The 21549-nt window shown below is 42.0% G+C and overlaps 1 protein-coding gene across 1 annotated transcript in view; it reads left to right on the top strand.

Moving 5' to 3' along the window:
- Positions 1–21549, top strand: part of PTPRG (protein tyrosine phosphatase receptor type G) — a 405785-nt gene that overhangs the window by 341455 nt on the left and 42781 nt on the right. The window contains exon 14 of the mRNA XM_082059907.1: positions 21202–21293. Coding sequence (XP_081916033.1) covers positions 21202–21293 — 92 coding nt within the window. The remainder of the gene's footprint in view (positions 1–21201; positions 21294–21549) is intronic.

Here is a 21549-nt window from a genome sequence, read left to right as displayed (position 1 = left end):
CTCCGTTCCTGCCCTTGTTCTGTCCTCTGATACCAATGCAAATGTTTGTACAACCATGTGAGGAGCTGGATAGAGAAACTAAGAAAAAAAAAAAACAGAGAGTCTTTCATGCCCTGATTTAAACCAGATTAGTTCCCAGTCTGGTTCATACAGTGACCAGACAAAGCTGTACCTGCATAACCGAGGGACCAGCATGAGGCAGGAATGAGCAGGAGGGGTGGGATGCTCCCGCTGACACTGCCCCGGTGATGCCTGAGGACCGGATCCAGGCAATTGCACTCAGCGTGGGGATGGCAGTGCCCCAATGTCCAACTGCTGTTATCACAGGCAGTGAGATTTCCTGAGATGGGCAATGCCCCCATCAGACGAGGGGAAATGCAGAGGTGAGTGGTGTGCATGAACCTCCTTGCAGCTTCCATCTCCTTTTTAGTGACCACATGGGCCCTGCTCACACCGAACAGGCCAAGCCTTTGTTTTCCTCTGGGAACGGCCACGTCTAGTCCCATATGATGACAGCCACAGAGGGATAGGGGTGGAGCAGACCATGCCTGGCAAGTGGGATGCAGCCCATCTTGATTCGGAGCTCTCTGATTTCCCTGCCCTAACCCAGGCAGTGCAGGAAAAGCACTTCAGCTTTTATTGCAAAAGATCGAGGTTGTATTTGATTTTGCCAGTGCTGGAGGTAAAGGTACTGAAATATTGGGCCATTTCGTGTGCTGTATCTCAAAGCGCTGTTCATTTTCATTAAAGGGGAGCAGGCCTGTGATCAGCTCCCTCTTATCCCGCATGGGGAACCGAGCTCGGGCTTTGTGCCGATGGCAAGCAGCTTGCTTTCAAGCCTGAAGCTTAGGGCAGCTGCCGGTTGCTTGTTCTAGCTGTTGGTATTGTTCTCTGAGCGCTTGTCATTCTTCCATTACGAGGTAAATCAATATGAAAACTTCTCTGGCAGCATCTCTGCTCTTTCATCCGGCAACGTGCAGCCTGGGGCGAGGCGGGGAGAGCCTGAAGCGGATCTGCGAACGCCAAAGCGTGGCGTGTGGCTGCTGTTCCTCCCCTTGTTGGCTCGTGAGCTTTTATCTTCTCTTCTTGCAGGGAGCTGAAAAGCGTCCAGCCCAGCTGTTTGCAGGGGTAATGGGGTGCCGGGGTTTTCTCTGTGCGTGAAGGGCTGAGGTGGAGAGGGCAGCTGTGGGCAGGGGAGTTCAGGACACCACGGCCATTCCTTCCATTCCTTCGCAACTTCTTGCTCAATAACCATTTCCCAAATGGCTACTTTAGGGCCTTTCAGAAATCACAGGAGTTGTCAGTTGTTATAGTAACAGACCCCCTGCTGCTGAATTGGCCCTGTGAGATGCCCATTTGGGCTTTTGAACAGACTAACTCATGCTCATTAGACAAAAAAGAGAGAGAGACAGATTTGCAGATGGAAAGTTGCTTTTTAAGCATGCTGGATGATCTGTTAAGAGTTAGACTGTGGAAAGGGGCATGTTCTCTCATTATATGCCTGTTACTTTTACTCTTCTTTAATTAACACTAGTTTTACTTTTTCTTGCAAACCAGAATTCTGTAAGATTTCTGTTTTCTCACTGGTGAGGCCAGTAGTGAGCTGCTGCTTTACAAACCAACAAATTTTGTCTCGAGAACACAAAGAATTTGCAGAGGGATTTGCCAAGCTTGAATGCAGATCAGGGGTGACTTCCAGAACTATCAGGAGGATATCTACAAAGCTCAGAAAATAGTACTTCTAGTCCTAACTACACAGCATCAGGAGCAACATCAAAAATCAGTAATCACATTTTAACCCAGGAAATAGCACAGTCTAGATTTTGCTTTAGGTTTAAACCTGATCAGTCCTATTGACATTAACAGGGTGACTCCTGAATAGCTGATAGCAGCTAAATCAGGCATTGCCCTTGTTAATTTGAGTCCACATGACCAAAGAACCTGTATCACCTTAAATGGATTCTCAAGACAAAGCCATTACAATAACAATTTAATTCTTGCCAGATATTTGAAGCCAGCTTCTTCCTGTGTCATGCATGTCCAACCTTCATCTGAATTTCATGAAGCAATGTTCTCCTCTCAGCAGTCCTATAAATGAAAAGCAAATCCAGATTTATAGCAGGCTGGCATATATCCAAATGTAAATAAGAGAGGACTATGGTTGTTGTTGTAGAATATACTTTTTCTATGAGGAAGCTGGCTAGACCAGATGGGCAGGCAGGTTGTTGGCGGACAGGGGTAGTAAGTGCTCATACATGAAAGGGGTCTGCAAGGAATACATGATCTTCTGCACCCATAGTGCTGCGGATGAGGAGTCTTTGGCTTAAACTGCAGCAAGAGAGAAATTTAGCTTTGACATTAGAAAAATCTTCATGATAGGAAAGACAATAAAACGGTGGTCTACAAAATTTCCTTCATTTCTAGGTTCCAAAACAAGGTTAAGCAGCAGCACAGGAGTCATTGATCCTGCACGGGTGCTTCACGGCCCGTTCTCCACAGCTCTGTGGTGCAAGCTTTAAAGTGTAAATGCAGGTGTGAGAAAAGAGGAGGAATAGTGTAGTGTGATAAATTGTCTTGTAAATCACAGACTAGAAGCCTGAAAAAGTGTTTTGAAGACACAGTTTTAAATGCATCACGTTTAAAGCGAATAATGTGAAGCCGATAAAAGAGCACATCTAAGAATTGGAGGAAGGAGAGAGGGAGGGCTCTATCTTTGGAGAGATAGTGAAAAGAAGATAGAAACGGGCAGGAAGGAATCTGCAAAGGCAGCTTGCAGAGGACCACTGTGTCGGGAGACCCACAGGTTGGTGGAAAAAAATCTGTTTGGAGTTTTGTTCCATCTGTTCTCCTGCAGCAGGGAGCCTAGAAGTAGGGAAGAGTTAAGAGTACAACAATGATTTGAAGTTTAAAAACAAAACAGAGGAGAATGGTTTGGTATAGCTGTGTTTTGTTGCCCCCGTTGAGTGTTATCTAAGGCATCATCCATACTGCACGTGTCTCTGCTGCCCCGTTATCAGCAGTGAGTGCCAATGCGAGGCCACCCTGGTGCCAAAGGCAAAGCCCCTGTGACCGAGCACCCAGGGTGACCCAATCCATGGAGAGGCTGTTATGTGGAAGGGTTTTCTTGCAAAGGAGACAGGGAATGGCAGTTGCTCGGAGAACCAGGATTTCACAGCTGTGAAACCACCCGTCCCAGCACCAGGCCTGCTGGATTGTGATTATTTTTAACAGTACTTTCAGATGAGAACTCTCACTCTTGAAATGTGCATGTTCCTCAGCTGCCTGGATGTTCATACCATGTGGGTCAGTGTATAAGCATCTTTTCTGCAGGCACTTTAATGGATATGGTCGTTGAACTCAGTGGGAGACCAGATCTGTATCACCTTTATTTTAAAATATAATGTCAAGCATGCAATCGTAAGTCAAACAACAGGAGAATACGTGCTTCGCTTGTGGAAGACTAGAATTCAAAATATCATGTTGGTGACCTTGAAAACACCCAAACAAAAAAGTATACTTTTTAAAATTTTTAATTTGCTATACAATGTGTCCTATAAGAGCTGAGATATTTAGGCTATCCTTTCCCCACAGGCCCACGCAGACCATCCTGTTCATTAAAGGGGATGAAGTTTATGCAAAAGTCTTGGCAGCAAGTTGGAAAACAGTTGTTGATACATTCCTCAATGCTTTGTTTAGAGATGTAACATTTGCCCAGCATTTCCAGAAATACTTTCTTCTGCAGGGAGAGCCAAGGGGAGCCGGGAAGGGCAGCTGAGGTCAGGCAAGGACGGATCCGCGGCACAGCTGCAATTGATCTTTCTGTTTTGTTTCTGTGGAACCAATGAAATGGATTAATTGCAGACATTTTTCTGTGGAAATGCCTTCCCCAGTGCTGCTGTAATGGTGAGGACTTGAAAGAAAGAGCAAGATTTTATCTGGATTAAAACTAGTAGTTTACAAGGTGCAATTTTGAACAAATATTTTTTAAATATTCAAATGTTTAGTTAAGTTCCATTAAGAACTGTTTTGTAGGTGCTGAGAAATAACATGCTGTGAAGAGTCTGTGTTGTCTGATAAGCACAGTGGTGGAAGACGCCAGGTGCCTCTGGTTCTCCTACTCATCCGTTAGGTCTTTCGTAAGCTATTCTACAGTAAACTTTTATACAACTTTAAAATTTCGGAACTCCGGCTTTTAAAGCTATGACCAGTATTTTAAAAGACAAATTTCACAAATGCTTTTTGTGAAATTATGTCACTTGAAAAAACCAAAACAAAACCATTTCTTAAGAAGATAGATGTGGGGTCTTTTTGTTCCCCTCCTCAGCTCAAAGAAACAATTTATTAAGCCATTGTTGTTTGATCTGTTGCTAGTTTGTTTTCTGTTGATTAATTGCAAGTGTCTATCTTTTCTATAATTTTCTTAGTATGTAAAAGGATGTGTTAAAGTCTATACCGGTATCTCTGGAGTAGGTTCGCTCTCATAAATTGGTAGGTTCAGAGCTAGAGGAGCGTCTCGGACAAACTGTGAATGAAATATCCTATAATGCAGGTAGATGTATCCTGAGGGAACAGTATACTTCTGCTGTGAAACTGTGAATTAACCACAGCAACCAGATAAATTATATTTTTCCTCTCACCTTGTAGCGATAAAATATAGCTATTGAAGGGCCCTGTGCTGCCCTAAGTCCCACAGCAGCATTTGGACTAACATTAGCACCAGCTATTTCACAGCAGGATGTGGTCTGAGCATAAAATTATAGGGTAAGAATATTAAATCAATTCAGCAATCTTAACTGCTTGGATAAATACTAGGAAGCAGCAGACTAGTAAAACAATAACAAGCAGGGGTAGAGTTAATTTTACTTTTCTTAAACTAACGTACCAACCTGTGCGACTCTGGAAAAACCAATGCCTTGAAATGCATGACACATGTTGTGCTGCTATCAAAAATGTTGCAAGTATGTGAATTCATTCAGTTTGTTATACAACACCGAGTTTAATTAAAATAAAATATTCCATGCTATGAACAGCATGTATTTTACTCTGCTGACTTACAGGTTAAAATCCATTTGAGTTCTAAGTTTTAAGCTGAAACAGACGTAGGTGGTGTTCCTGGTTCTTGATTGGTGGGTCATTTCATGTTTTGGAAATCCCATCTTTTCCAAAATAGAACAAAAATGTTTTGAAATCTCTGTCAAAGTTACATTTATAAAGTAATTGAAATAAGCCTGATTTGAATTTTTAAAATATTGTTAATATTAAAAGCAAAAGGAAAAGAAATCAAAACGTTTCCCAATAATGACAAATGTTCTATTCCCTGAAGTTTCACATTTGTTTTTTGTTTTCCTTTTGATCAAATTATCACAGTGATTCACTCTGTAAAACAGTTTTTCAACCACCATCAGGAAGCTTTCAGTGAGTGCTGATAAAATTCCTCACATTTTGTAGCAGCACAGGCTTATCTCGTTCACCCCCATATCAAATACATTTCAAACCAGTACAGATCAAGGCATGTTCTGTTGTGCCATAGGTCGGACCCAGGGCTACATTGCTGAATCCCTGTGGATGGCACTTCCCAAATTCCCGTATAAAGGGATGTCCTCCTTTTGCACAAGCGTGAAGTTGGTGATCCAGGTGCTCCTGAGCTAGAACAAATCACTCACTAGCTGTGAGTGGAGATAGATGAGTGGAGTTTACCCCTGCTGATGGGTATTTGGCATAAATGTGGGTGTTGAATGGGGGTGAGAGAATAGCCCTCTGGAAAGCAGGCAGAGGGAGCGCATCTCCTGAATCCATCGCAGGAAGTTACATCTGCCAGACTCACAGTTGATTAGGAGCCGAGCTGTTCATCAGCGAAGAGGATTTAATGCTGTTAGAGACGTGATCCAAGTAAACTGGCCTGTGAGCTTTCCAGCTGCTTTCCAGCTTTTCTCAAGGTATTTGCTTCCCCAGGCCGGTTCCTCTAATACTGAGGAGGCAGCGTGTGGAGGGATGGGCAGCGCAAGAGCAGAGGATGCTGAGCGGGGACCAGGCAGAGCCTCTTCTTCCTCAGTACCAGGCTGTGCTCCCTGGCAGCAGTGACACGGATGGAGACTGCAGCGGTTGTTCAGTGCTGGCAGCACTGAGGACTCCCAGCCACAGCATAACTCAAAACGATGATCATTTATTCTGCAGAGTCTTAGAAGTTTCCTAAATGTCAGTGTTCATTGGTAATAGCAACTGACATTACAGACATCAAGTGAAAACTGTGAAGATGCAGTCCTCATACCTGTCATTTTTTAGATACTTTTTTTTTTTTAACAAAATGGGTTTGCTTTGCAGTTTGCTTTTCAGAGCCTGAAAATGCTGGTTTTGTGAGTTAAGGCTGAATCTGGGCTTCTTTATCCACATAGCAAACATTTACACACAGAAAAAAAAAAATATATTCTCCTGGCCTTGATATCATTATAGGCTTCAAATTCATTTAAATGAACTCTTTTTGACCACTTCCCTCATGGTTATAGGTGCAAACAAGCCTTTTAACCTAAAAGTGCTTTTCCTGCAACCTGTTTATTCTTCAGCAAGCCCTTCTGTAGGCTTTGCATGGCAGAAGTTGTAGTCATATTTTGTGCTAATGTCTTGTCTCCCTGCAACTATACCCTTGTCCTGTGCCCTTGTTCTGTCTAATTTTGGGGAGCAAGAGGAGGAAGGGAGAGAGAGATGAACAACCTGTCAAACATCAGGGACATTTCCACGGTTTACATCTGCCACGGTTTACATCTGAATATGCTTTGTGATATTGAGGGTTAGAGACACCTTATGTTTATTAGCATTAATTCCTTATTAGAGGAAAATCTAATGATAATTAAGAGTTGACACCATTTGCATGCACAAATCACCACAGTTTGACTTGGATGATATTTAATACTGAATCTATCTAGGCAAAGCAATTGTATCTCTGTGGAGATCAATCCTAATGCATAAAAAAGCTGAAAATATTTTTAAAATCATTTCAGCAAAGTAAATATTATCTTTTTTTTTTTTTTCCTGAGACTGTGGAAATAAAGTTTCTGCTTTCCAAAGGAAAATACATTAATTAGGAAACTTGCAAATAGAAATTAGCCTCTGTTGGTCTTCGTCTTTATTTATGTCATTAAATGGAGTCTTTAATTAGCATATATATTATTCATGTTTCAATATAATCCATTTTATAAGTCCAATTTCAAATATAAAAATCAAAATGGGCTTGATGCACCCTATTGTTCACATGCAAAGCAGCTAACATAGATGTGAAGATACGAGGTGAATTGAAACATTCATATTTCATAAGGATGCAGTCTACATTTTCTGAAATTATGGCTTGAACTCTTATTTTAACTTTTTCTCATTTGCATACATATTAGTCCCTGTTTAAATGATGTGTTAATTCTATTCATTAGATTTCAATGAATGCTTCTAGCTCTCCTGATAATCAAGCATAGGTCCCTGGAAAGCAAATTATGGACTTTCATGTTGCAAAACCCATTGTAAACGTGACATTTATCACTGCAAAGCCAACTTGTGTGGAGCACTTGGCTGCAGTCAGCAGGGCAGAACCCTTGTTCTTCTGCTTACGGTAATGATTGTTATCTATGAATAAGGACCTGGCACCAGGTCCCCGAATTCTCTTCAGAAATGATTGGGCACTTCACAACTGTACAACATTCTTGACAGTAAAAATGCCCATTCAGTTCTTTGGGGGAGAAAGAGTAGCTTGACTCAGGTCCTCAGACAAACAGCTTCAAGAAAATGGGCGATCGAGGACCTTGTGTTCCACATAACGTGGTGGTGGAGGTGTGAATTTGGGGACGAACAAGGGCTCAGCAGCTCTCAGGGGTGTATTTGGCTCTCAGAGCCTGCAGGCTGGGCTTTGCTGCTGTCCAAACTGCATTTCTGCTTCAAAATCTCTAAAATGTCATGATCCTTACAGCAAAAGCACGAAGGTGACAAAAGAACAGTGGGAGTCCTTCCTCTGGGCTTCTGAGCCAGATCTTGTAGCAAATGTGGGAACAATCTGTAGGAAGAAAAGGGGCAACGAAGTAGTATTGGAGTTAGGTGTCTGCGTGGCACATTGACTTGCCAGGCTGTGACAATTCATCTTCTTAATTCTAGGTATAAAAGCATTGTTATCCCAGTGGTAAACCCGAGGTGATAATTTCGCAAGTTTTTATGTTGATGGGGTGAGCCTTGAGCGGTGCCACACAGGGAGCTGCCATGTGTGCTCTGATTAATAAAAAAATTGATGAGAGGAAGAAAGATTCTTATGCTATCACTGTAAGGAAATGCTTAACATCTTTAAAGGCCCATGAGTTTAGTTTCCATCTGTTTTTTGCAGAGCCTGGGCCTTTTCGAAAGCAATGCTGATGTGCTGTAGGGAATTAATTTAGCTCTTTGTGGTAGCAGAAGGGTAGAGTTCAACATCAATGTTTTTGCTATCCACAGAGCTACATGGAACAAGATCCCTGTTGTATAGTTTGAAGGAATAGGTGGAGACTACTAGAAAGAGACCTGTTGTCCCTGCAGTTTACTTTTATTCGAGATGCACCAAATAAGAGAGCAGAAGAGAAGATGTCACAGTATTTGATGTATATTCTCAGCAGCTGCTTCATCTCACTATGTCTGAATGTGTAATCTCACTCTCAGGAGCATTCTGCATGAGAAGCAGCTGGGTGCTTCTGAATGAACAAGAAATGCTCCCATTTCACTAGCTTTTGTGATAATCCAAGCTGCAGCTAGGCCTACAGGGAAATGAAAAGTCTGTGTTTTATTGCGACTTTGAGATTTCGATGTGTTGCAGTGTTGTCTATAGGATTTGAGCTTGCACTTGGACGTCCTCTCATTCCTTAGCGATGCTTCCTTGCACTGAAAGTGTGCAAGAGAATGCCTGAGCTTTATACCAGCTTTTTAAAAACACTTAAACCATCTGCAGCCCTCTCCTCCTTCACTTCTTGGCTGGTGAGTTGGGAGCTCCGTTGACTTCCTCACTGTCAAGCTGGGGCAGGCTGTGCTAATTCCCTGTGTGCTGAGCATAGAAAAAGATGCGGAAGAAAGGGGCTTTAAACCAACACTAGCCCAGGGTTTAAGGTTATCCACAGGTCTCTGGGTTTTTTGAAGCCTGCAAAGGAGACAGCTCAGTTCACAGCGGAATGAGGCAGCGGTTGAGTGTTCCCCTTCCATTTGTCCTTCCAGCATCTTTTTACCTTGGTGTGCCAGACCACAATGCCCCATCCCAGAGAGAGATGCACTGGCAGACTTAACTCCTCGTTTTTTTCTAGTGACTGAATTAACTAACATAGTCATTGGTCCCTACCAACCTTATTGTATTTACTCAGCTTTCTGTGAAGGAGTTAAATACATATGGGTTGGATGTTTTCTGTTGCAGCTCATGTTCTGTTTTGACCTTCTTGGCTTCACATATTTTCTCCTTTTAAAGTTGCTAGCTCTATCTGAGATCTTAACATCAGTGGGCCGCTTTGTGGAAATAAATATTAATGAGATGGCTGCCGATAGCATCGTATGGGCAACAACAAATGCTTTTATAGTAAATGGAATTTAATATTAATTGAATGGTTTGGAGTTAAAGCAGGATATAAAGTGACAAGCTCGTGGCACAGCAAACTGCCCTTTGCAGGAGTCCAATTAGAAGAGTGAGCAGCAAATTGTAAGCAAACTTGCTATAATCACATGGGGGCAATACAAGAGTGGACTGTAATTTGGAGCCTGGGACCTGTCCCCTTGAATGTCTCATAATTTCCATGAATCAACATTTAGTTACTGTGTGGTGCCAAGTTTGCATTCTTCAGCTCTTTCCTGGCAATGCTGCATCCCATTGCTCTAGTCAAACCGGAGGGAGACAGTGTGTTTTGCAATAAAAGGGCACATCAAGTAAATGCACCGTGCTCTGCTACACGTCTGTCAAAGAAAAGTGACTCATTTGTCAGGCTGCTGAAATGGCTTTGCATTGAAAATCTTATGCTGATGTTACACACGTGAAGCTGTTACCTTTGCCATTTTCTCAGTAAGGATGATTAAGAGTTGTTCACCTTCCAAAGGGCAGCGTTTGTTCGTGACTTGGAAGAATAGATGAATTGCTGAGATGCGTCGCAGATAAATGGTTAAATGCTGCCTGGAGTAACCAGTTGTCACAGATATATCTCATGTCCTTAAGAGTGATGTAAAGTGTTCATTGGGTTTGAATTGTTCAAAAATAGTTTCTCTAAATATTGTGTATCGCTTTCATCTGGCAGATGGAGTTGTAGAAGCTGCTATAGCGAGAGTTTGTTTGTGGCATTTCAGACAACCTGAGTATTGTGTGAAATCGGTTTAGCGACCATCTAAAGGAGGGTGCAGGATGCAAAGCGAAGGCTGCAGGAGTGACAAAGACCTAAGCACAGCATCTGGGAAGTTGGGGCAGTGCTTCCAGGATGATGGAGAAGTATGTGGGAAAGAAAATAAAAAAAAAAGGAAGAAAAAAAAAAAAAAGAGCAAGTCTATTTATCTGTTCTGTCAAAATGGCTGCGATCAGCCAGGAGGCAAATGAATAAATGGATCAACAAGTATTTCACACTTTTGTGTTCTCGACAGGAAATCACAGATCTGAAACCAAATGTCTGGGACAAAACTACCAGAAATAGTGGCAAAATACTCTGCTGTTTAGTCTGCATTTTAAACATTTTTAGCTCACAAAACTCCTTGAATTAAAACACTGGAATAAAACAGGAACTTGTTACTACAGTTCCCAGCAAAGATGGAAATGGTTAGAACGAGTCTAACAGCAGCACCTCCGTCCCTGTGGAATCTCCTTTGCCTGCACACCCACACTGTGGTGTTGGCCATGGTGATTGCCGCTGTCTTTTCCTCTCCCGAGCTCACTAATTGCTGCACTAACGGCAGCAAAAGCACCACCAAAGATCACGTCAGAGCATGGAATGAAATGCATAAACACAGTAGGAGGAAAATGAATCTGAATTGCTGGAAGTGTCAGCCATGCACAGCTCTCCTAGGAGAAGACGTCCTACGTTCCTCAAGGATGGTGTGTGTCTGTGCAGCCATGTCACTTCATGAGCCGTGAGAGAAAAGGAAATACTGAGCCAAGAGCTTCTGTGTAATTTACGTGTCTGCTTCTGAGCAAGTGCCTGATGGATCCAGGCGCGTCTCTTCATACATTAAAAAGCATTTATATGGTTTTGCTAAGGTGCAAACTGCAATTCTTGTGGGCTTTTTTCTCCTTTTCCCTGGTCTCGCATTTATCAACACTGAAAGGTTATAAAGAGCTTAATAAAAGGTAGATTCAAGATTTGGAAATAGTGCAAAGAAGGAGAACAGTCCATAAATAGAAAATATATTAAACTGTATCTGGTGTTAAGGGATCTAATAATTAACACAGGTTGACTGAATTTCTCCTGTTTCGCTTATCTGCAATGAACTTTTATCTTGAATCAAGATGTTCTCCTCCTGTGATTAGTTTTGTTATTAGGTGTTTCTACACACTGATTAAGACAATGGGAAAGCAATAGTTTATTTGCCCAAGTGTCTACTTATTGAAAAACAGTTTGTCATGAGGATGAAAGCAGTTTCTAATTTTCAGAATAATTTTGACTGATTTCTTAAAGGCAAAATCTCTTCTACGTCTGTTACTTTTATGATTTTTCAATTCCTGACTCTTCTATATAATTGGGGACCTGCTAATAGACTTCATGGTGAGTTTTCTGATATGCCTCATACTTTGAGTCCTTTTAGTGTAACAAATATGTGTATTTCCCTGACACTAAAATTCAAGAAGCTTTGAATGGTTTATAGGCCTGAAACTTCAAATATGTCCTTTTCTTAATAAGTATTTTGAAAAGGGAATTCTTCCTCACTTCATTTCAAGCACTTTCAGGATCACCCTTCTATGCCCCTCTGCCTCATGATGTAGTGGATTCTACCTCCATTATTTGCTTCTAACAATTTTTATTAGGGCTTATTTGGTCTGTGGAGATGGTAATTTGAAACACACGTGTTTTTTTAATTTCTATGCCTCTTTGTTATGCCTAAGTATGCTTAATACTGCTTGCTGCTTTTTGGTATTAATTAGATTTTTCTTACAGTATTAATTATCTTGAGCTATCTTTGATATTATTGCTATTGTTGATACTATTTATTTTTTAGAAACATTCTCAAAAATACTGCGCTGTTTGATTTAGGTGACACTGGAAGGATCCTACTGACGCAGGGACTTTTTATTCTGATCTAGTAAGTGATGTGTGTCTGATGTGTTCGGCAAAGGGAGCCCAGTGGACGTGTTCACACCGCATTGATTGTCCGATTTAACCAGAACACCACTTCAGCGAATACAACTTGCATCTCTGTGGTAAAGCTCTGTTAATGCAGAGTGATGCCAGAGGTCCTTAGCCCAGCAGAAAAGGAGTATTGGAGCGGACAGAGCTCACATGAACATCCCGGTGCGTCTCCTCGCATCGGAGATGGGTCAGTGGGGTCTGACCCGACTGTTTTTACAGAGCTGGTTAGAGACATATTCAGCATTCCACAGCAGAATGCACAACTTACTATTTCTTAGTGGTTCAGTTCCACGGATGGTAGTTTATTATCTCTGATATTTGTGTTTCTTTGTCACATTTGTTAACCTTTGAATGTAGGAAACTCATTAAAGCAATTCCTCAGACACGCGTACTCCAGGCTTCCCCAGAGCTCTCCAGTCACTACCAGATTAGTATCAGCGACAGCAAGAAGCGACTCTCCAAAGGGGTTGATTGATAGCAAGATTAATGATCCTCAAGACTTCTGTCCAGGTTTATTATTTGGCGGCTTACAAATCTTTGCTTCTAGGGAGATGGGTGGGGAGGGAGGACCAGCTGGCTGCCACCCGGGCTGTCTATATTAGCGTGATGAGGGGACGTACATAGCCCTGTCAGAGCACTAGCATTAAGGAGTGTATTCTCAGTGTTCTCATTATCTGCCAGGTACTAAATAATTTGCTTCTCTGCTCTTGGTGCCAGCTGCTCTTTTCTTTTCCTTTGTGCTGTGCTTCCAAAAGTAGCTTTTTGTGCCGGTTTTAATTGTGTTCTAAACAGAGTTAACAGAGACCATAAAAAATTTTAAGGAGCTATTTCTTTTTGAAATGGCCAATGAAAAAACGTCCACCCTCCAAATACACAGTGATGAAAAGAGAATGGAAATAATCACATTTTAATATTTTATCCTGGCCTCCAATAAGTTGAACATGTCCAGCAGTGTTAGGAAACCTTCCTATGTCTCCCATGCAGCTTTAGTCCAGGTACAAGTACACACATCAGATGAGAAAGAGAGAGCTTTCCATTGAGTTTTGCATTATAATTAACAAACCGGCATTTCTGCCTGAAGATGGGCAGGACCATCAAAACAGAGGAAAAACCTGTCCCTATGTTTTTAACGTGTTTTTGTGTTATGCCTAGGTCCCAGCCTGTGGCTTGGGATATCTGAAGTAGTTGTCACTTGAATGTCCTGATGTCTCATTCGGAGAAAGGACAGAATATTGTTGCAATTTTTCCGTTTTGAGAGTAATAATGTGGGAGTACTTAGGGACATTTAGGGGAATGTTGTGAAGAGAGACACAGTTTCTGCTGTCCTCTCTTATGTGGGATCATCTCTGGATTGTTTTTCTTATAACACATTTTCAATCCAGATGAATTACACTTTGTGTTTAAAAATACTTGTATTTATCCTCCCAGTGTGCCACCCTGTTTTTATTCTTTCCTTTCCTGAGATTCATCCCAAAGGGAATTCATATCCTGAAATGATAATATCAAGTGTGCCCAATTTTGAATTCTTAGAGGTGCTACTAAAAGCTCCTCTCTAGTAAGAGGCAATCTTCATTGATTGCTGCAGTTTTTGTGATTACGGAACAACCCTTCACTTGGTTAAATTTAGCTTCCTTCTGTGCAAAAGTTTTAGGCTTCTTTTTAATATTACATGATGTTTAGGGCATTGGAAGTACACATTTTATAGGAACTGCCTAAGGGATTCTTTGATTGGAAAAGGCATGTCTTTTGTCTTACTCTGTGATTTTCTAGTCTTTGTTATGAATGTTGCATTGAATAAATGGTTGGTTCAGGGAGAGGAAAATTAATGCATTGAGCTTCCCTTTGTTTTTTAAATCATGCCTAATTTTTAAACCATTTTAAGACCCCGCCTATAGGTTCCTCTACTGCATTTTTGCCTGAAGACATTAAGATTTTGAGCGGTAATGCATATAACCAGGGACCTTGTTCTCCTGCAGTAGAAAATACTGATGAGTAAACCCATTCAGTCATCTGTAAAATTGCTGAGTGTATCCAACCCAGCTGTTGTGAGTATTGATTAAAGCAGGAGGGGAAGGGCTGATGCTGCTGGCCCTGTCAGAGGTCACCAGGAGAGTAATTAGCTACCAAGTGTTACAGGGCCAAGTGTCATCACAAATAAGGTTTCACCATCACCTTCGTTGTTCTCCAGGGACACCAGGAAGATGGGACAAGGAAGCGTGGAAAATGTTTGTGCTGAGTTAAACTAAGATTTATCCACTTAAATTTGCAGTTAAAGAGCTTTCTAAGTGCATTTCTGCATTGGCCACCTGGGCACTTTCTGGTTGCACAGCTGATGAAGGAGGGAGGACTGGAAAGCAGCTCATCTTGGTGTGTGTTGTTCTCTGTTTAATTATTTGACTGACCTTCTAAAAATTATTGTTTCTTGTGTTATTTCCGAGTTGAATCCCATATGTGATGAAAATGGGTGTCTAGTCTCTGGTGCAGGATAGGATCTCAGAGGATTGTGAGAAGAGGATTTTTAATTTTGTGGAGAGCTGTGTAGTCAGCTGGCAAATTTAGGTCATAAATATTAAATTAGCTGTCTTTCTGTGTCAAAAATCCCTGGTTTTGTTTGCAGATTAGTTTTTCAGATGGACAATTTTACTAGTGGTGCGTTCTTCGTCACCAATATCGCCTCAAAGTTTTGTCTGCCTTCTTTTTTTTTCCATCTGCCTTTTCCTAAGCTTTTTTCCCGTCTTTATTTCTCTGTGAAACTGCAGAATGTGTGGCTGTAAGTACACCTGGTTGGACTGATGAATAGCATTTGCATCCTTTCAGTTTTTGCGGGACTGTGTGGGTGCACAACAACTCACTGGTATGAAAAAGCGCTTCTCCTTGCCCAGAGGAGGCCCATTGAAAGGGACAGTCTACTTTTCACCATTCTGTCTAGGAAAGAAAAGGATACCAAGGACCTGGCACAATCTGACTTTCTGAAGCCTGTCCATATATCATCCAGACCTCTCCAGTGATCGTATCTGTGTGATGCTTGACACTGCCCAGGAAGATTACAGGCAGAAATTGCTTTGTGGGGAGAAGGTGAATCATCTTCGGGAGGGATATGCAGGAGAATCAGCATTACTGTAGGGAAATTTTCATCGTTTTTCAGCTTTCCTTTATTCTCTTGGTCTTTATGCATTCCCACTTTGTATATCCTCCCGTAGCTCGAGTTCGGTCAGCCTTCACTGCCTTACTGCTCCAGTATAGCATAGGTTCTTTTATACCTCAGCTTTTGAATTCTGATCGTTAAGCATTAAGACCTGGGAAGGAAAATTATTGTAGAAAATTGGGGCAATATAAGCTATTTTCTGCCCAAAAAAGAGTAAGTGCAGATGCCCCTCTGATACAATGAGCATAATATCACTGCTTCATGCTGGTCACTTATGAATAAGATCAGATTTTTTCATGTGGTTTTCTCTTCTCTTTTTCTTCTTAACGCTTGAGTCAATTTTATTGCTCATAAAAATCAGTGACTGATGACCCCGGCTGGAGCAGTGCAGACTGCAGGCAGCTGTTGTCCAGGCTCCCATCCACTGCCCTGCTGGTGACATAGTCATGATTTGCAGCACTTCTGTTGTTCAGTAGTCTGTGGCTCTTTTCTGAGGAGCCATTGCCAATTCTGACAGTGACAAATGCTTGCCAAGGAATAGTGAAGCTAGTTTAAAGTGCAGAGCCATGTGTTACTAGTACACTTGACTGCATACATGCTCTGTTTTTGGTGCCAGCAGAAGACAATCTTAATTGTGTCTCCTGGAAAACATGCAGAACTGTTCAATGAAAACCTGAGGCATCTTTTCTTCTGTTGACAGTGAGAATGAATGTGCAGAGGTAGTGAAAGGGACCATTCCCTGTCTTTGGATCCTTGTTTGGGACTTATTTGCAGACTCTCCTGTGATGGAGGAGCGTGGTGAATGAATGCCTGTATCCTGGTTGCGCTTGATAAAGAGTAAGCCGTGTGCAGCCTGGTTTAGAGGTCTCTTACAGATCCTGGTTTGACTCCTGTTTGGTCTCGCCTGTTCTGCCCACCAGCTAGGGACTGTGTGGGACAGTAGGGTGGCTGCAGGGACTATTTGCCTCTCTGTTAATAAATGCACATTCTGCAGCACTGTCGTCTGTGAGAGGCTGTTTCTGGAGGAAGGGTACCCAGAGGACAAGATTTACCCTGCTCTGACAGTAGTGAATAGGCCTCCAGGACCCTTTCAAGCCATCTGCCCATGAATTGGTCATGCTTTTGGAGGTAATGACCTAAAAAGATGGTAGTTGCAAGAAACTAGGAGCCTAGAGCTCCTAGATCTTATTACAGAACTGAAGCAGTATAAATGGAGAGGGAATTACACACTGCTCCAGCCAACAGAAATGCCCAGAAGAAGTAGGTCCCTAGTGAACAAGGGAGCAATGAATGTGCTGGTCACTTCAGTGTGTGAGGCAGGACACGGCACTTGGGTGTCCCCAGAAAGTGAAGTGTTGGCCTTTGGTTTTCCCTGTGCTTGGCCACTGTTCTGGTGGTTCAGCCAGCCACATGGGGCAATCACTTGCCCCTCTGTGATAATTCCTTGCTTATTTTCTCCCTGTCTCAGCTGCACCACAGCAGCACCGACCCCTCTCCTGTCAGCTGGATCGGGGGATGCTGCCCACTCTAGAACAAGTACGGAGGAGTAAAGGCCAAACGCTGCTCTCAGAGTGATTTCCAGCACTCCCATCATCTGCAGCACGCTGTGTGTTTGTTTCGGAGATGGTATTAACTAAACACTAAGGTGCTATCTTCTACGTGAAAATAAAATGCATCCTTGCTTTCAGGCCATTATGTGATCTGGTTCTCCCTCTTGCTTTTAGATGAGTATAAAGGAGAAGCTGCTTGAGGTTTGTTAACTAATAACCAAGGAAACCTGGTTTGAGTGTCAAAATCTCATGAGGCATCTCTTCTTCTACAGAAGCTAATCTGGTATTTTGCTCAGTGGAGATGGAACAAGCATTTAACCCAGTTAATCAGGACCATCTCTTGTCATATTTTTATGCTTGATAACAAGATGCTGCTGCTCTAGACTTCGCATCCTCTTAGTTTGCTTTAATAACTCACTGCCAGTATCTCTGTAGAAAGGTTCTGGGCAGGAGGATACTCTTCCCTGTGTCCTCTTTGCATTCCAGACCCTGCCTCTGCTCCTTCTCCAGGGAGATGCTAATCTCGCACTGGTTTACCTTCTGCATTTTGGTCCATATGTGACAATTGTGTGTCTGATCACCATGATCTCGCACAGTTATTGTACCCCAGGGAAAGGGAGCCAAAAAAAAAAAAACATATGGGGCTAGAGAAAACGGTGTGCTTCACTGCACACAGGCCTATTTCAGAAACAACAGACTCTTTGGTGTTTTGCAGAAAAGATGTGGGCTCTCCAAAGTCTTCTGAAGTTAAATCAAGGCTGTGATTCGCTTTTCCTCAACCAGTGCTGCAGAAATGCAAGAATTACTTTAAAATTAGTGATTCAGTTGTTAAGATTTTAATAATCATTTATATAATTGACAAATCCCAATTCCTCATTCATTAAGGACTGCTGCCATCACCAAAAAAAAAATGTTATTTTATTCTGCTGATGGTGTTGGTGTCCTGAGCAAATGGGCACACAAATGCAAACACCTGCACACGTATACACACTGGGCTTAAAAGTTACAGGCTGAAGTGCTCATCTGAAAACAGTTGTAGGCTTGCACCCTGTCTAGCCTGGTGTCCATTCCCACCTCCCTCTGTGGCTGCTTCTCCAGTGACTCAAAACAAGCAATTTTCTGCTCTCAACCTTTTCCTTTATCCAGCCCTCCCCATACACGCACACAGATTTACTGCAGCCTCTTGCAGCCTTAGCAACTGCTGCCACTTAAGGTTTGTGTACTGAGGGAAAGCTAATGGGTAGAAGAAATGCCAGGGGATAGAAAGGAGCATCCTAAACTGGGGGAGAACGCAGATAGAAATTGTTGGAAGTGCTTTTCAGTAGCCTGGATCCCAGCTGTATCATTATTTATTACTACAAAACAAACATGAGTTTGCAAAAGGCTCTTCTTGGGCCCAGGCATTTCCTTACCCCATCAGTCCCAGGCTGAAAAACTGACATTATCCACCCTGGGGCTCTGGATGCACCTGCCTGGTGCCCCGAGACGCGTGGTCCCTCCTGGAGCTGCACAGAGGAGGCGTGCGACAGTAGGAAACAGACCCAGTAAGCCGAACTCGCTGGAAAATTCGTCCAGCAACTTTGTGAAATCTGTTGTAAAAGGTCTTTTAAAGATCAGTCTGCTTTATTCTGCTCTCAGTTTTTAGCCTGCATAGTCCCATCAGTGCTGCCTTCTGCTGTCACCAGGAGCCTGTGACACATGGAGGGGTCACCAGGACAGGGATGTGATGACCTGGGCACAGTGAGCTCAGCTGCAGAGGCTGAACTTGGAATATTTACAGCGAGTGAATATTTAAGCAAGTGAATAAAAAGCGTTTGAGAGGCATGTCTTCACCTAATGTGCCAGCATCCAGTATCATAAAGTAATGAACATGCTCTGTGTATACATATATCTACATAAGAATGTATTTTACCATGATTGTGACTTGGGGAAAACTTTAATCAGATTCCATGGTGACTGCCTTTTAAAAAAAGCTTCGGAAAGTCTTCCAGGAATAAAATACAGAATTGTTAATGACATTAATGATTGCAGAAAACTTCACTATGTGAAATATTCATTTAATACATTGTTATTCCACCATTGTGTTCAGCAGAGATATGCTGGACTGGGTATTCAGCTATCGCCATCCTGAGCCTTACAATATCACACAATGTGATTATCCAACACAATTACATGTTTTGAGGCTATTAAGAAAAAGCTGTCTTATGGCTGCATAAAAAACCATAATGCCAGCCTATCAGAGCCTCTCAGAGTATAAAATAACAAATTACAAAAAATAATTGCTTTTCTTAAGTATCATCAGCTTAAAAAAATCCTGTAAATCCCTATGTAAAGGTCTGTCTTTTTATCAAACACCTTCTTAAGGCCTTCATTACCGGGAGAAGTGCTCAAGGATTTTTGTAGTATTGACTCAAGGGGAAGAGCCTCAAATACATCAAGATCAGGAACATTTTGCCTGTTTCATATTCATAGTTTCTTCTTTATGTGTGACTGATTTATTCTGCTGCGTGCCCCCAGGGTGTGCATTGTCCAAAATAAAGGCTGCCAAAAAAAAATGAGAACAGGGAGCAAATAGAGTGGGGGGAGTTCACCCGATGTTTTTTAAATGCTGTGAGACTATTACACATCTTGCATCCTCATGTGTGAATTCACCTTATGGTGCTTCTTAACAAAAGCACACTCACTAAATAAATAACTCCAGCACAATGCAAGACATCGTGCCTGAAAATAGAAAGCTGCTCCGAGACAGTTACTCCATGCTGTGAAATCTGCTCTCTTCTGCTTCTGTATTGTCTTAAGTTGTACTTGTGCTGCCGTGGCATGTGCTGGCGTTGTAAAGCCCTGTGACTGTGCAGTGGACAGCACAAACGCATCGAAAGCAAGGACCCATGATTATTTTACGTTCTTGTTTTCCCTAAAAGTGAGGGGTTTGATTTTCAGTGACTTTTTTTTGTGTGTGCATGTTGAAAACAAAGGGAACGCAAATTGTTTTGGTGAAGTCAGCAAAGCCGGCTCTGCCGAGCGGGCTCTCCATGGAGAGCACAATGCCCGAATTACAGAGAAGGAGACTGCAAAGCAGAAACTTATAAGCCACTACATGCAAATACGTTTCAGCAAAGGAACCAGCAACTCAACAAAAGGCACAGCCTGCAAACTTTGCCCAGGTGTTGAGGAGCAGTTCATTAGGGGCTGCAATGAGGGGGATCTCTCTGCAATGGGAAGCTATTGTTAAGCACCCCTATAGATGAGAGCAGACCCTTCTCCTGCCACAATAGCTGTTCACACCAAGCAAGACTCATTAAATATTCAGTTCCAGCCTCAAGCAGCTCATTAAGTCAGCAATGAGCAGTGACGCTGGTGTTGGAAAACCCTGCCTCGGTTAACATCACCATGCAGAGTCTCCTTGGATCTCTTGATGTTATTCTGCTCAGTACCTTTTCTGTGATGACCAGCTTGTGCTCTCTGCTTTGCATTAAATACAGGTAAAAAAGGAGTCAGGTGGATTTAAGTTCTCCTATTCTTTATAGGCCTTTTCAGAGATGAGTCCTGGGGCCCAAGCTAAGTGTGTGTTGCGTTTTTCTGTAGCAGCATGTGTAATACAAGTTTGCAGAAGGAGGATGGGTTGAGGGTTATATGGCTTCAGCATTAAAAAACAAACAAACAAACAAATGTAATGTTTAAAGGATAACTTTCATAGCAGAACATCGTGACATGCAGCAGTTACAGATGCTGAATTACTGTCTGTCAGCTGTTACACAGCAGAAACTTTTACAGTAAATGTATTTTCCCTGGAAATGCTAGTATCTTAGGTGGATTTTGGCTTGAACTGTATGCTGAATGTGTTTCTTGTGTGCAGAGTTTCTTTCTGAATGATGTATTTGAAACCTGTTTTGCAACTAACTTTTGTGAGTGTAATTTCATATTCCGTAGTACTTAGCAATAACATATAGAGGTATTTATAATGGGTGGATGTCAGATGTCAATGAATTAGAGCACACCAGAATCTGAAATTAAGATTGTGATTGTAGAAAATGCACATAGGTTTTCACACGTAGATGTTTTAAAAATATAACGTCTGAAAGTATGGAGCAGAAATGAAACAGAAAGGAGGAAGCAGAACATGTGTAAAAGTTTTTTACCATTTTTTCAGAGAACAGTTTTTCACACCCTGAATCTGTTTGTTTTTCTTTTCTTTTTCCTTTAACAGAAAGTGTTTTCAAACTGCCCATTTCTATGTGGAGGACAGCAGTTCCCCCCGTGTGGTCCCCAATGAAAGTATTCCCATTATACCTATTCCAGGTAAGATGAGCTAAATCTCCTCTGTGCTTCTTGGAGTCTGTTTTAGTTACGTAAAGAACAGAAGGTTGTGCTTGTGATAAATCATGGGGTTTTTTTGTAGAAACTTGTTGTATCGGTGCTGCTTTGCAATGGGGTTCTGAGTGCCAATGCTGTATTTTTCCATAAGTACCTCACCCACATTATTCTGATAAAAATTTCAGAATAACCTTTGTAAAATGTCAAAACCAGGAACAACACTTCTTAAAAACACTAAGGC

Source organism: Streptopelia decaocto (assembly GCF_964273445.1).
Source record: "Streptopelia decaocto genome assembly, chromosome: 8".
Taxonomy (NCBI): Eukaryota; Metazoa; Chordata; class Aves; order Columbiformes; family Columbidae; genus Streptopelia; species Streptopelia decaocto.
This window is presented reverse-complemented; position numbering and strand designations above follow the sequence as displayed.